The following is a 16574-nucleotide window of genomic DNA, read 5'->3' on the forward strand; positions in this document are numbered from 1 at the left end:
CAGCTGTTTGAGCTCTTGTTGTCTGCTCTGAGTGACTTGCTGGGCTTAAAAATGGAAAAGTAAATACTTCTGTCTGCACAAGAAACATGCAGTGGCATGAGGGGTATGAATGACTATAGACCATTCACACCAGAGGCTACAGGAAAGCTGTAGCCAGAAAGTCTGGGCTCTGAACACTGTAGGCAGGAGTTCAAGTCTCTCCTTAAATGCTGGATGTTTTGAGTCAAATCCCTCCCTAAACAGAGCTGGGGGATGTGGACTTTGGCCTCCCCAGCCTGAATGTGTGCTTGTATCAATGCAAACAGGAGGATGCATATGTGGCCATAGGGAAGCTACAGATGTAATCTGGTACCTCTGCAAGGAAGAGTCCAAGGGGGTGAATCGCAGGTGGAGGGACATGTATCCCTCTGTGACCGTAAGGAACTGCATGGCAACTAGCAGTTCTTGCTCTTCCCTCAGTCACTGACAAGTGCTTGGGACCCAAAGTTGAAGACATCCCTTTGCAGGTCTCCTCTTTGCTGCTTCCCTTTCTGGTCTGAACAAACAGTTTCAAAGCCTGAGCCATTTGTCACCAACTCTTGTTAGTTATCTCTTTCTGTTCTTTGCTGTAATGGGCTTTCCAGAATGTGCTTCCTCTTGGCTCTTTATCTCTTGACATGCTTTTAAAAGCCCTTGTCTTCTCTGGCTAGAGTTTTACCACTGCCTTTGCTGCTGCCTTAATTCGCCTACCTGGTACTCACACCTCTCTCCATGGACCCCATGGAGATTCTCCATGGTGCCACACTGGACATATGGGAAGGTGCAGGCAGAGGGAGCTGAGCTCTTGATCTATTTTTATCTTTTCAGCCCTTCCCCTAAACTCGGAAGAGCCTCATCCCTCAGCTGGAGGTAGTGTAGAAACTTCCAGTGTCAAGGTTTGGTCCATCATTAGAGAACTGGCTTGAGTTCCCATGAATTTTAAAGCTCATCTAATGTGTGGAGTGACTTGTGAGACCAGAAAAATAAACCCTAGAAGCCAGAAAGCTGACAGCCAATTTGAAATTAAACAAAGCAAAACAAAAAAATTGCTCCTGTTTGGAAGCGAGTCACTCACGCCACTTTGCCTTGGATGTAATTTTGAGACAATTCATGGAGCGAATGGTCACTCTCCTGCTGTGACTCTGCGGGGATGATAAACACATTCCAAGTCATGGGCTAATCCCTTTCTGAAGCTATTAACCTGTTTCTGGAAGACGCTTCCCTGTATCTTTGGAGTGGTTATGTTGTTCCAGTGCCTGGTTCCAGAGAGCTAAATTTCCTTTCCTATTCTTTCCCATACTTGCTTTTATAAAACCAGACATTCTCAACTCCAGGAGTCGCTGCAGCTAGAACCACCACTGCTTTCCATGCCAAGGAAGCTGTGCAAAGCCCAAGCTGTGTCTTTCCTGCTAACATAGGAAAGCAGGTACAGTCCAGTAGCAAAACTAAGGAGAAAAACCCTCTTGCTCTGCAGCACTGAGGACATAGCCTGGCCAGCTCATGCTAGCAGTCTCCTTGTTGCTGGCTATATGCTTGGGAGGCCCTGGACACCTCAGAATTAGGGTATTCCTCCCTAGGATTCTGTATGGCATCTCTTTGTACCTATCCTCCCAAATGTCAGGCTGAAGTGAGCAGGGCCTTGAGACCAGTCCTGCAGTGAGGAGACGTCCTTCAGTTCTTGGCACCTTGGAAAGTATCTTCCCAGCTGTAGGACTCAGGATTTTGCTGAGCTCTGCAGGGGTTTTATTTTCTCCTAGGTTCCCAGAGGCAGAAGTTTTTACACCTCTTCCCCTTTTTTTGCTTTCAAGTATCTCTACGGTTTTCTCGCTTCTTTTGAACGAATGTAAGTAACAGCTTGGCATTTCCCCTTGGCAGCTGGCCCTAAACCAAAGGTCAGCTGAACAGTAGTCACAGTGGCATTTCCACATGCCAGTGTCCATCTGTGGAAACACACTATGTCTGTAGCAGGAGGTTCCTGGGAATGTGAAACTAAGTGTGCTTTGCCCTAAACAATTAAACAGCGTTTCAGAGCTGATTTACTTGCAGATGTTCCAGAAAACTCTTCCTGTAAATAATGCATCCTCTGACCAAGGTCATAAATGCCAACAAAAATAGCTGATCACTTTTTTAAGTTATCCTGCTCTTTGCATCAAGGGCATATTAATAATATAACGATGAGGATTACAAATCAAAAAGATTCACTAAATCAGACTGTAGTTGTCTCAGCAAAAAAAGAGAAATGGATTGAAAATCTATTATTAAACCAGCTACAAGCATTGAATTAAAGAACACAAAGTTGTTATTATCTTTGTTTTGTTAGGATTATGTGTTCTCAAAAGTGCAATGCATTTTACAGATAGAGCAAGGCTATAAGTTCTGCTTTCATAACAATGTTTGAATTAGATGCTGCTTGATATCATTGCTCCTGATTGAAGTATATATTAATCTAAAATCATTACAGACTTCTGTTTTACAGTCTGTATCAGACAATGCCAGTCACAGAGATCTTTGCTCTCCGTCTTGCAAGGAACAATAAGGTGCCACAGTTGTCATTGTGGCATCAGCCCCTTTCTTCCTACAAACTGAAGTAGGAAACCAGGTTTGCATCAGCATGGGAAGGAGACCCACTGCCCTAGAACAGTTCACCTTTGTCCTTCAAACCAAACCCTCTTTACAAAACTGACAGGGTATTAGGGTGAGTGTTAAGAGACTGCTGGTCCTCTAAGCATTTGAACTTTGTACCACTAAACAAAGGCATGGGCTTTGACAGAGTAAAATGTGGGTGCTATTAGGTCAATGCTTGTACATGTTTGGAAAAGCTACTCAAAATAACTAAGTGTACTGTGCATCTGCATTTAAACCCATTATAGATGACCTTTCCATCTTGAGTGATCTTCCAATGAACCAGAGGGAGATTTTCATAGAACTTAAGAAAAAAAACAGATTTGAAGCAACAAAAAAATGCCCCTCACCCTGTGTCGTGCATATACAGAAGGTCTCTTTCTGGCGAGGAACCAGTCTTCGAAAGACAAAGCAAAGACAAATCTTGCCATCTGGGTATTGGCAATTAGAGACTTCTGCACCGGAGTATCCATCCTTGACCTTAGCTGATTTAGACTTTTAAATATCAGCCCCTGTGGTGGCAAAGGGCTACTTTCTGGACACAAATATGTGCATCTTGTTAAAAGTGACTTTCAGGGAGTAGAGAGGATGAAAGGATTATGGCTTATATCCTAGGTCCTGAGCCAGAGTTTGCAACCATCTGTGATGTGGAAGGTCAAAATGGATGAATTTTTCCACAACCTGCCCCCATCCTATTTTCCAAGATATGTCAAGGCTTAAAATAGTTTGCTTTTTTGATATTTCCATAGGAAACAGGAGACAGTTTGTAGATAATGTTTCTCATAGAGAATTTTTCCAGCATGAGTCACAGTTTTTGTTAGTTGTGATTTTTTAAAGGATTTTTATCTACGTTCTTTCCTGCTCTTCCTTCTTCCTACAGGACATTGTCTCCTGTGATTTATAGCCACTTTATGATGCCGCCTACTGCCAAATACTCCCCGTGATTCACCTGACAAGAGGATTTTATTAGAGAAGATATTGCTCTGCCAAGTCAAAATTTCCATCCACCAAGAGCAGGAGGGTCTGGTCCTGCTTCTGTTTGGGTCAAGGTTTTACTACCGCTGTCACGTTAGCAGCCTCGTTGCTCTTTGGCAGTATGTTTTCTCAGGGATGAGTGTTAGCACCATTGGTATGAAGGATCCTTCGCCAGCAAAAAAAAAGTGCTCCAATGCACCCTTCTGCACAGGGTGATGCCCTCCAAGGGCTGGTGTGGAAATATGCTGCCCATATTTCCCATCTCAGCATCTTGCCTAGCTTGTCTTGGCAAATTTGGCTGCTCCAACACCTTTTTCTTGTTTATTCTAAGCACTTTTTGGCTTAGTACATCTGTGCAAACACACTGGGTGCCACAAGCCAGTCTGAGCTGCTGCAGTTTCAAGGAGGGTTTAAGGACCCAGGCTAATCTGCCTTCAGATTACTTTGGCCCAGACAGGTGAGAGTTGAACAAGTCTGTAAGCCCATGAGGCATTGCCCTTGAAAGGATCGTTTCTGAGTTATTCTGGCAGCAGCCAAGGGAATGGAACAGGATCGTCATGAACAGACAAGAAGGTGGCATAAGCTTTGTCTGAGCAGGGGAAATATGGGGCAATGCAGCAGTCAGTGATGAAAGCTCCTCACCTTCATTCAGATAATACATTTGATGGCATTGTGCAAATCTCATTTCCACATTAAGAAGGGAACTGGGTGGCCCTTCAAGCTGAAAATGGAGCCTGACTTCAGTGGTGGCAGCTCTAGGCTCCTGCTGAGCACTGGTGACAGCCCCTTGTGTACATAATGCCAGAGGTCTTTCCAAGGGCATTTCCTTCCCCGTAGTGTTTGCATAGATATCGTCTGCTTGGGCAGTTATTCTTCAACAGTGTGTAGGCATGATTTAACCTGTGAACTAGGTATAGCTCAGCAGGACAATGAGATGACTTCTTAAACATTTGTATAGTTCTGGGCAAAGTAGAAATATATTTCTGCCAGCTCACAGTGTGAAATGTTGCTGCTCTGATGTTTCAAGCAAGCATGTTTACTCACAAGGTGCTAGGTGTAGTGCTGGCCTCCTCACCTGGAGATGCAGGAAGCAATCATTGCATTGCTTAAGGCTGTATGAAGGATTAGAAAAATCTTCCCAGGCATCCTCAAGTATTTCAGTCTCTAATTACAAGCCTCTGAAGAACATCCCATTAGAGCAGCTTATTAAAAACAACAAACGAGGTTTTCATTTATCATGACTCTGAGTCTTATAACTCTTAAAAGCCACAGCTACATAAGGTAGAGCCTCTCTGAGATCTATCTAGCCACTAGAACTGTAGTTTAATTCCAAATACTGTCTGGGTCATCTGCAGACTTGAGGTAAATTAATTACATTGATTGCAGGCACAGTTGTTGGTGCTCATCAGATATATACATTTCATTAACAAAGTATGTAGCCCAGGGTTTGAAATGATGCCAAGGGTGTTGATAAGTCCTCCTAGCACAGGTTTATTAAAGTTTGCTCTCTGGACAGTTGGGCTTGCAAACCACATAGGCATTGTGAGGGTCACCTTTGCTAGAACTGTATCAGCTTTGTGTGCATGAGATAGCTGGAAGAGGTAGAGTTCATCTAGCCAAAAAGTGGGGCAGTGCCAGCCAGCCGCAGAGGTCCAGAAGGTGCAGCTGCAGCTCCAGGCTCCTCTACATTGTCTTTGCCCACCTTGCAGCCCTTTCCTTGAAGCCAGGCCTCAAAGCAGGAGTCACATTTTGTTTCAAGCCAGCTTGGCTTTTGGAGACACTGCCACCTCAGCACCTCATTCTTTCCTGACAAAGGCGATTTAACACTGTAGATGTTTTCTCAATGACCTTAACTGGTGCATGCTGCCTGGATGTGTCATCTGTTAACCTGCAGCAGATTGGAGGGGCTCCTGACCACCCACTGGGGCCAGAGGCAGTCCCCACAAGCTCTCCTTGTAGTCTCCTGGTCAATTCAATGATGCTGGAGGAGACTTTGCAGATAATTTTGATGTATACAGTGCTTGGTTCAACTCTGACTGCTCCCTGATACAGGTCAGCTTGCCAGTCAAAGATCTTAAAACCCCAGAAAGGTCTGAGTGTATTTCATTAAGCAGCAATCTCTTATCCTGCCACAGCATTTGATCTCATCTGGGAAAGCATTTGCTCTCATCTTCTTAGTTTCTAAACCAAGACCTGTGTGCAGTGAGAAGACTGGGAAACTCGGTCCCTACCAGGAGCCATCAGCACCCAGATGTGGTGGCCATGAGGGCACGGCAGGTTTGCTGCGGTTTAATACCCAGTTTTGTTTGCCTCAGGATTTTATATATTCTGACATATGTCTGCCAAATCAAGCTGTCCTTTTAACACAGGCAGTAATAAATTTTCCTTTGTCGTAACTGTGCCAGCCAAGTAGTCCATTCACTTACTTAGCCAAGCGCTTCTGGGATTGGAAAGTGAATTTTGTTGTCTGCTGATCCAGTTTAGTTTGCTTCTAACAGCTTTAGATTTCCCCTAATGTTACACCTCAGAGTGTTTTCACCCTAAGTGCAGAGCATTATGTGACGGCTGCGCAGGCATGAGGTTGCATTTGACGTATTTCCGTTACACTTGAGCATTTTTTTTCCTCCCTGTAAAGGGAGCAAGTGAGATCTGAACTGTTTTGCGTTTAGTGCAGAGAACTGATTTTGTCTCAGACCAGCCCAGTTACTGATGAGGTGCTCAAAGAGTTTTCTTTGTGTAAAAAAAAACAGTGAGCTCTTTGCATTTTATCAGGGTGGTTGCTTTTCAGGTTAATTGAACTATGGTTTCAAAACCCTTGACTTTTCTTGCTGGGTAGTGTGGGAAGGTCTGGTGACAGCAACCGTTAGAAAATGCCTGGGGGAAAGGGCCTCCTAGCTAAAATGTAAGCTCAGTTGCCAGAGCCATAGTGATCTTCTGGAGACTGCCAGTTCCCTGTGCTCAAATCCTGCAAGGTCAAACCCGGAAAATGTAAAACTGACTCCAAATACATAATGGCTGAGTTCCCTTTGTGTGCTTTTGAGTTTTGGATCTCTGGTATTAACTTGAATCAATGGAGAGGTTTGTGAAGCTGAGCTGGTCCCCTATTAGTATGACTGCACAAGCTAAGGCATTATGAAAATACAAAATATTGTCAATTACAGTAAAAAAATATTGGCACGTTGTTTAGAAAATTAGCATGTTGTTTTGCTGGTGCAAAAGGAGCTTAGAGAGACATTCTGCACCAGTTCTAATTTAAGTAAGCACATAATCGAGTATGTAATTCGGTAAACCATCGCATGCCTGAAGTTATTTTGAAACATAATTCAAGGCAGTGCAGTCGCAGAGTGTTAATTTTGTCTAAATAGGCTATTTTAACGTGTTCTGGCACTGCAAGTTACACTTTATAAAAATCTGATGGGCACAATTTTTTTTCAAGAATGAAATGTTATGATGATTTGAGAAGTGATGAGTGAGATCTTCAGCTGACTCCAACCAGAGTATGTCTGCACCATTGGGCTGCTGCTTGTATGTTGTACTGAAGTTCTTCCTGTTGTTTTTTCTGCAGTGTGTTCTTTTTCAGGATGAATTACCTTAATAGACTTGGTAACTTAAAAAACTGTCCATGCAAGTTCTGTGACAAGGATAAAGGTCAGTTACTGAGGTGAAGCCAACCTTGGGTTGTGGACTGATGCCAGATGAACTCACACTCTGACTGGACTAGAGTAAGGGCTCAGCAGCCTTCAAAAGCAAGCTGTGGATGCACACAGTACCTTTCTGCTCACTGTATTTTGAGTTTTAGACTGAATGCTCACACACAGCCTGTCCTGCTTCTTCAGATATATAACGCACATGCAAAAAGCTTCACTGATACAAGGAGATCCAGAAAGAGCTGTGTAGTTGAGTACATGCATAAGGGTATGCGAAAGCAGGGCTTGCATTCATGCACTGTTTTTTTTTTTGTTAAAGGAAATTGTACTATACCACACACACACCTGTGGAAAAAGTCCCCTTGCCCACTCCAAGGCAGATGCTTAAGTTTAAGCACATGGGTGGCCCCATTAATCCTAACAGTTGTACTCAAGTACAGGAAGCACATGGTTAATTGTTGCAGGACCAAGATCCATGCACTCTCCCCAAGCCGTTTTCCCCCATCAGTAGCACATGCCATGAGATTCTTGCAGCCCAGGGTGTTAAGGTCCAAATAATAATTGCAGTAAGATGGAAGAAGTTCATATAGAAATGTTGCAAAATGTACTTTCACCTTGCCAGGGCAGTGGGATTATTCCTTATCCTGGGCCTTTTTGTTTGCTTTTCAGTTGCTGCGATCATGGCTGTGGGTGGGCTTCTTCTCTGCGTGCTGTTGCCTATCCAAACCTAACATGGTCAGTGTTCCCACCCATGCTGGCTCCTATTTCGTGTCCTCCCTCCATGTTTTCTGTGCATGGTCTGCCTTTCCGTGCCTTTCTTGTATTGGCCTGGAAATCGCTTTCTCTTCCGATCTCTGCACCCAGTTTGTCTATCTCAACAACTGGAAATAGCGTGACCTGAAGCAGAGTGTGTCTCCAGCAAGAGCAGGGGTCTCAAGGGGAAAAAACCCACCAAACTAATGTGTTAAGCTGTTCTTGATCCAGACACCACACCAGCAATGTCATGTGTCATAATAAAACATCATATAAGCTGGAAACATTCTTCTGTTTCTTGTCACCAAAAGGGGCTGGGGGAGGTAATGTGCCCTCAGAAAGGAGGTGGGAGGCAGGTGGGAGTGGAAAGGTAGTGGCATGTAACATGCATGTCAGTGAAACAAACACCTTGTCATCGACACATGTGTCGATGTATGACCTACATGGCAATGACATGATGCTATTTGCCAATGATACGCTTCAGTAGTATTGGACATATCCCTGCGAGCATCGAGAGCTGCATATCCGTGCTGCATGCTGCCCTGTTCTGCCACCATCTGAGCTGTCTCACCAGATCCTGCTCTCTTGTACTCTCCCCTCTTTACTAACTAATCAAAAGAAGAGTAATTTTAACTTCTGTTGGTGTGACTGGACGTGAGTTGGGTTGCTTCCTGAAAGGAATATATTTTAGGTCTTTCAATGAGCGCAATCTGTGCAGGCAAAGATCTTCTTAAGCCTTAAGAAGACTCATGCAATCGCCATCCCCATCAGATAGCTGCTTGAGACCACAGAAGCATTGAAATATCCCATATGTGCTGTTAAATTGTGAAGGGTTTGCAGCATAGCTGGGTGAGAGGTGTGAAACTCTTCTACTGTGTTTTCTGAGGGATGCTGAGGCTTTATATGTGGGAGCTGGGTGATGGTGCAGTCCCTAGCTGTGAGGCACAGCAGTCATGACGGTAGATCTTAGTGCTTTAGTGATAGGACCTTTGGGTTCTCTAATGCTGTATTTTAGCTCCATCAGAGGCCTGAACCAGGCAGGAGTTTGCAAATGCAAATCTCAAAGGCCTAAAAGAGGAGGAGTTTGGGTTTCTTTTTCCTGCCTGTTTGAGCATTTTTAAATTGTTTTCTTCGTGACTTTTGATTGCTTAAGAGCAGCTTTAATAAGCAAGGAAGCTCAGCTCAAAGTGTTAGGCTGCAAACTATTCTTCTGGTACGTGTGGTCATTCCTGCAAGCACCAGTTGTGCTACAAGAAAACCTCCCTGTACTTCTGTTGTCTGTTGTGCCTGTGCCGCTAGTGCACAAGCAGTCCCTCAGTGGAAGTCATGCTTCAAATGTGCTCAGCAAGACTTCCAACCAGAGAGTGGCAGCAATGGAAAATACTTCTTAGACCAGCAATGGACTGAATGGCTACAAAGAGAAAGTTGGCTGACGTGGAAAACACTCTCTACAAGTTTCCTCCTAAGCTGCAGAAACTAATGTGGCAGCAGGCTGGGAGGGGAAAATGGGAGAAGTGACTACAAGGCACGGATGCTGTCAGCTGTGCTGTGGGAAGGCACAACAACCTCTTTAGCAAGATTTATGGAGATCGCTTCAGAGGGAGCTTCCTGCAAGAAGGGGAAATGGTATCTTGTTTATTTTCAATTGTTCTGGTGGTGGTTTAGGAAGGTGAGGAGTGATTCAGTGTGAAGGCAGGGAAAGACTAAAGGCTAAAAATACCACTGCTGGAACAGTGAAACTTCCTTTGTAAGGCATCCAAGTTAATCAGAGGTCAAGGCAGGGTAGTATTGTGTAGAGGGGGACAGCAGTGGCTGGGGAAAGCTGCTGCGAAGGCCAGTGAGCCTGCAGTGGTTTTGGAGGGACCCTACCTCAGGCCAGTTGTCTAGTGTACCTTTGAACTGAGATGAATGTCTTAGCTTGTCACCTCAAGACCTTTTCCTGCTCTTTTGAGCCCATTCTCCAAATTATAGGACTTTGAGAGTAGATGAAGGACTTGAATGAGTCATATTCCCAGCCTGCATGGGTTGCTCCAAGTTACTCCAGGTGAAAGGTTGGTCCAGTACGATGGAAGTAACTCCTTATAGACATTTAAAAATGCAGGAGGAAAGTGAACAGAAAAATGGGAAACAACTTCCAGTATAAAAGCTATTCATTTTACACCAGTCCCTTTACACCTTCCCTGGTTTTGTGATACTGAATACTGAATTGCAAGCAGAAAAGGTGAATGCTGAACATAGACCAGCATTGCTAGAGGTAGACTCTTGCCTCTGTCTCTTAGTATCGGTGTTGTTTATCCAGGCTAAAGCTGTTTGCTAAACAAGCTATTGTCTCCAGACCCAGAGCTGAGGCGACAGGATCTTGGCCAGATGGACGGATCCATTTTTGTTTGTTCCTCTGGGTGGAGCACGGTCCTGCCCTGAAACACGTATGCAGCCTTATTACTTTAACATCTTGGAATCAATGGCATGAAATGAGCATTAACCCCTTGTAAACAACAATCCTGCAGTTCTCACAAACCTCTGGTAAAATGACAGCTTAAGATGAGTTTGATGCATTCGTCAAAGTTGATTTATTGTAAAAGATGTGCTTCTGAGTGGAGGTCTGGCCCCTGAAAAGCAACTGGCATTTTCTCTCTGTTTCAGAGAAATGCACAGAGTTCATTTATCTCATATTTAAGAGATTAAAACATGAATGATTCTCTGCAGGACTGGGATGGGAGATTGCATGCTGCTTCAGGACACAAGCCTTTCAATGGTACTGAGTGCATCTAGCAAGGTGAGGTCCCTTTCCTCATCGGGGATGTCTTAAGTGCATTTCCAATAACAGCTTGGCTGTGTGCTGAAATGCTTTGGCCTATGCCTATAGAAGAAATATATAAAGACTCTCCCACATCACTTACTAGGGCTTGGATGGCCAAGGCCCAGCTCCACAGTTCTCTGACTGTGTCCTATGTGGGTTGTGACCAGTGTGGTGGCCCCAGTTAAGAAGAATCAACCACTTCCCGTGGGTATTCTGTGGTTTTTGGGAATGTTTTGGGTGGCTGAGGGACCACACTCCACCCAGTAAGGGCACCCCAAAGCATAGGGACAGACACAGAGTATCTTCATCAGTCCATGGAGAAAAAAGCATCTTCCTGCCTCATTTCTTGACAGATTTTTCTCTGTCAATTGGCTTCTGCCATTCAAGGAAGTGGTCACTGGTTTCCCAGCTGGATTCTTCATCTTTCTACCTGTCTGTTTTATATTTTATAAACCTATATAGGGATCATTTTACAATTTCACTTTTATAATCTGCTCCATAAATATTTTATGAGCTGCCTGCCAATCTGCAACTCGTTTTTAAATAAGACATGATGCCTTAAGAATATTTAAAGTCTCACTTTCTTTCCCTCTGATACATTTATTGAAAAACACTGAGCTGTGCAATGAAGACATCTGCTTTCTAGGTAGAGAAACTGGGACAAATCCACAACAGAAGTAAATGAGTTGAAATTCAGGTGTGCTGCTGAACTGCATTAACTCTTTGTCTGAGTGTCTCCAGCTCAGTGGGAGATAAAGCAAGTGTCAGGATCCTTATGGTTTTGCTGTACATGATATAGAAAAGGTATAGGAAATCTATGGCTTGTACAATGGCAATAAACTAGAGAATGAGTCTTCCATCAGGAGGCTATTGACTCACAGCATTTCCGATAAATATGACGAGCAATGCACATGCAGAAATGGATTATTTCATAAACAAGTGGGTGTTTTTCCTTTCCTCAAAATACATCGCAAAGCCACAATATTTAGATACTTTTATCTGCCAGTAAGATTTACATTGTGAACCAGCACTGTTAACCTGAAACAGCAGATTTTCATGGTATTCAGTTGGGGAGGAAAGGACAAAAAAATAGTTGTGTGTGTTATTTAAAGCATCTGAAGGTCAAGAAAGGAAGAAGTGCAGTTTAGCCCCAGTCAACGTGTAAATGGCTTGTTTCTCTGGGTAGTTTAAGGAAGTGAGTATGTAAAGGGCGCAAGTGATTGCAACAGACAGGTTTTGCAGCACGCTGGTAGCAACACCCAACTGTTGCTTGCTGTTTGCAGTCCACTTACTGCCATTTCACTTCAGTGTGTCTTGTCAGAACTTTTTTTAATGAGGCTCTGGGGGTCCCAGAGCCTTATTTCATATGCTAATGTGATGTGCTGCTGTATGTGTTACCTAGCTTGAGAAAGAGGGACAGCCAGAGCCAACTGATTCACACTGGCTCATTGAGTAGGTCCCTGGGCAATAAAACACGGACCATTGTGCATCAACGCATGCTTTTGCTTGGATCACTGAATGCTAGCAATGGTACGTTCCCCATTTCTCTCTCCTCTCTCTCCAGGGTCAAAGAACCAGTAGATGAGGATAGTAAAAAGGATAATGTTAGAAAGCTTATTTATAGGTTAAGTACTCCACACCTGAGGAAGTGATAAGGGCATTTGCTCTGAAAAGGCAAACAGAAGCAGTCTTGTGTATGTGCATTTGGTAGAAGAATGAATTGAAACACTTGTGCTTTTTTAAGAGGAGAACTGAGTTATATGCCTCAATCCAGAAAAGTACTTCTGTGGAAAATGGCTGTAACTTTTGACAACTTGAAACAGAAAAATCTGGGGCTGCCAGAAGTGGGAATCGCTAATAACATTCTAGTTTATACAGTTTAAGGGGAGGCAGTATGATGAAGAACCACCCATTTTCACCCAAGGGTTGTGAATACCAAAACATGCTTTTAAATGACCCTTCCTCCCAGGATCAATGTGTACACCTAATCCTTAGGTTTTGAGTTAATTAGGCAGGACCCCACCTTGGGGAAATGGCACTGCCACTGCTAGAGCAAGGCAATGAGTACTGACATGCAAATAACTGAGCCTCATTGCCACTCTCATAGGTTTTGCATTCAGAGTGTGGTGATCTCTGCTGCTGAAATCATGCCCTGCATGGATAGATAGCCTGGCTGTTTATCAAATGCAACCTGTGTTGTCTCTTCCTGTTTCCCAGGACTGCCTGTCAGCCTCCCTCCTTTTCTTCTGCACCTTGTCTCGATCCATTCCCCTGCATTTGCACAACCTTTGCAGACTTTTTTTTTCCTCCTCTCCCCTTGGCATAGGTGTCCCCTTCTCCCCAAGGTAAGTCTAAGTGCCTGCTCCCCTTCCCTGGAGTAACCCAAGGAGCTCATGTTGCTTTTCCCCTTCTCTGCCTGCCCAGCTCTGCTGGGGCCAGCCCAGCATCAGTGCATGTGACCCACTGTGTTGGGGCTTTTGTTGTAGTTGTGATCATTTCACAGATCCAGTGCCAAAATTTTGTAGCTGAATGAATGCTTGGCCCCATGCATCCAAGCAGACAGCAGGACTTCATGCTGAGGGCATGTTTCATGCAGATGCCTATTACTGCCTATTCCTAATCGCAGTTTTGTTTCTGCTAATCGTATGCTCCTCCTTGCTGTGAGTGATGCTGGAGTGCTTGCATCCCCCTATCTCAAAAATTATGGGCAATGGAAAAGACCCAGAGTCTCTTAGCTTTAAATGGTTTGTTGGTAATCTGAGGCTTTCTTTGAGGTGTGCCAGCTAGCAGTCCCACTGTGTGCTAGATGGGTTGTAGGTGTCTATTCCAGGTTTTCCATTCTACCAGGCAATGTCCCTCTGTCTCATGTTGATGCAGTTTGCTTTAAGGTCAGTCCAGTTCCTGTATCCAGTTATCACATCAGGTCCTTGGAAAGACTGGTATCATATGTGCATGTATGTACGTCGGTACATACCATGTTCCGTATTCTTAAATGTGCATATATATGTGAGTATATAACGGTTTTTGCCTATGCAGTTACCCTGTGGTTTCTTACATGGTAGTCTTAAGTGAAGCAGATCTCAGAAATGCCACCAAAGCATTCAGTTAGTGCTAATGCAGTAACATTGCCTAGAGAACCAGTGAGAAGAGTGAAGGACAAGTCAGGAATGAGCAGCCAAAGGCTAATATGAGGAAGATGCCCTGGGAAAGGTATGACTCTCATATGACTGTGGTTGCAACTCTATGGCTAGGATTCAGCATCATCCTTGCAACTGCCTGGTGCTAACATGGGAGCAGTCAACCAGGCAGTGACTGCATGTCTTTTTCCATCTTTATTGGTGCTGGGCAGAGGGGATTGCATGAACGGTAGCTTCCCTGCATAAACAGGAGACATGCAGAAAACCCCTTCAGAGCCAGAAATACATAGGAGACCCTTGAAGGCACTGAGACAATGGTTTGGGGGTTTTTTTGCTTTATAAGCCGTTATTTTGCATGTGTTTAAGGTTTTACATGTATAATATTTACACAGGACTTATTTCTAAAGTATCAAAATTTAAATTTCTATGCAAATGGACAGTGGATGGAGAGGAGCATGCAATGCATACAACATGGTGCCTGCAAAAAGCTCTGTGGTCCAGTAGATCTTGCTTCTGTGATTCTGATGTTTCATCCCATTTCCCTTCCAATGTCCTCCTGTCCTTGCCTTCTTGTCTTCTTAATAATAGTTGAATTAGATGTATAGTAGAGTGAAGTTGTTCAGAATTATCTGTGGGATTTGGAAACACAAGTCCAATTGAAAATCAGTGGGCCTTGGGCCCTAAATCCCGTTAGGGAAATTGAAAGTAGTTGATGAGCTAAAACTGGGACAGCAGCAATACAGCTGATAGAGAGGTTGAGTTTATTGCTGCTCTGGGTTTTTGTGCTTTGTGTGATTTGAAGTAAAGAGTGGGTTTTGCCATACAAGAGAAAAAAACACTCTTCTGTTTGTTTGGGTTTTTTTGTTTTTTTTTTTTTTTTTTTCCAGGAGATGTGGTTATAGCAAGGCTAAACAAGATCCAGAAGAAGAAAAGATGCATTTTCATAATGGCCACAGTGAGTAAAGATCAAACACACACGTATGCATTTTTGACTATCAGTAGTAGTAAGACATGCAACTGAGAGGGTTTTCTTTGGTTTGGTTTGGGGTTTGGGGTAGGATTTTTTTGTGTTTTGTTTGTTTTACATTTTGGGTTTGCTGGTAATTCACAGCAGAATTTTTGTTCTGCTATTTTGTAAGTCCACATCTGCCCCTGCTCTAAGCTCCATGGAGAACTCAGCATTTGAATAGGCCTTATATGTGCCCAGTTATCCACACCTGTACATTTCCAACAGATCTCTCTAGCAAGACATTTTGTTCTGTCCTCTGTCTTTGCTATGTGACCCAAGGTGCTATTAATTTTGCCCAGTCAGTGCATAACAACTTTACATTTTTCTGCTCTGGACTTGTCAGTCCAGAATACCTGCTTGAAACCCTTACTCCACCCCCATAGGTGGCCATAAGTACCAAACCCACATTTACTCTTTGCTTTGGATGCCTCTGCAGAGGCATGAGAAGTAATGCCTACATCTTGCTCCTAGGAAGTTTTCAGAAATGCTGTGTTAATGCCCTTGTATACAAAACCCTCTGTGGTGATGCTAGAAAGTACAGCTCGTGGTTATTATCAGTCCTTCTGAACACCCAAAGACAGTGTTTGAAAAGCATTCCTTTGTCTAGTGCTGTGGGATCTGGGGATGGGTAACAGCAAGGTGCCTTTTGGGGTGGAGAAGGCAAACGCATCTTGTGAAAGTCAAATTTCCATTAGTGCTGTGTAATGAAGGCAGCAGGAAGCAAATCAATTAAAAGTCACAGTGTAATGTAGCTGTCTCATTACACTGATGAGCAGTTCTTCATGTGAGTAACCTTAATGATTGTCAAAATAAACTTATAATATGGATAATGAAAATAGTTCTTTTTCCTCTCATGTCCTGGACAAAAAGCCTGCTATTGATTATATTTATACTGGTACAACCCACAGGATTTGCACTGCAAATATTCAGTTCATTTAAATCTCAGTAATTCTGTCTGAAATAATGTGGCTGATTGATGAGCTAATCTGTGACTAGTAGGGCATAATTTATAGCAGGTCTTCGTCAACCCCCATATGTCCAACTTGCTCTACAAATTGTTCACTTAACTTTTAGCTTTTTGTACTTTTCCTCTTGGCATACCCTTTCCAGATCCAGAAAAGGGTCCTTTTATACCAGACCCTGGACCAGCCCTTTACACAGCACTGAGAGGGAATTTTAACTGTGCATCATTCCAGCTCAGCAGAGTCATGTGCTTTTCTAAATACAATGAAGTTACATGTATGTCACATATAAACTGAATGTCATTTTCCAAGAAAGTTATTTATTTTTTCTACAGAAATAACATTCCATGCTGCAGTTTTCCTGCTTTTGCAGCAAAGTGCAACAGACAGGAATGTCTATTGCCCATCTTCTGTCATGCCATATGCCATTAATGCTTTTAATTTGTGTTTCCAGTTAAGCTGCCTGGAGTAAGGACCTACATTGACCCCCACACCTATGAGGACCCTAACCAAGCTGTCCATGAGTTTGCTAAGGAAATTGAAGCTTCATGCATAACCATTGAACGAGTTATTGGAGCTGGTATGGAAATGCATTTCATGATCCTTAGCAGCATAGAGGGTTGACTTTCTTAACACAAGAGATCAAGGAAT

General features: G+C 43.5%; 1 protein-coding gene across 9 annotated transcripts in view; it reads left to right on the forward strand.

Moving 5' to 3' along the window:
• EPHA5 (EPH receptor A5) overlaps positions 1 to 16574 on the forward strand; it is a 197366-nt gene that overhangs the window by 154070 nt on the left and 26722 nt on the right. For 6 of the 9 annotated variants that reach the window (XM_061355266.1, XM_061355267.1, XM_061355260.1 and 3 more), the window contains 3 exons: positions 7932 to 7997; positions 14840 to 14907; positions 16378 to 16503. In XM_061355266.1, coding sequence (XP_061211250.1) covers positions 7932 to 7997; positions 14840 to 14907; positions 16378 to 16503 — 260 coding nt within the window. The remainder of the gene's footprint in view (positions 1 to 7931; positions 7998 to 14839; positions 14908 to 16377; positions 16504 to 16574) is intronic. The other 3 variants (XM_061355269.1, XM_061355264.1, XM_061355265.1) reach the window with 1 other exon arrangement.

The sequence above is a fragment of the Neopsephotus bourkii genome, unplaced genomic scaffold (genome assembly GCF_033783945.1).
Source record: "Neopsephotus bourkii isolate Nb327-2 ecotype Australia unplaced genomic scaffold, CSIRO-AGI_Nbou_v1 NB_787, whole genome shotgun sequence".
Classification (NCBI taxonomy): domain Eukaryota; kingdom Metazoa; phylum Chordata; class Aves; order Psittaciformes; family Psittacidae; genus Neopsephotus; species Neopsephotus bourkii.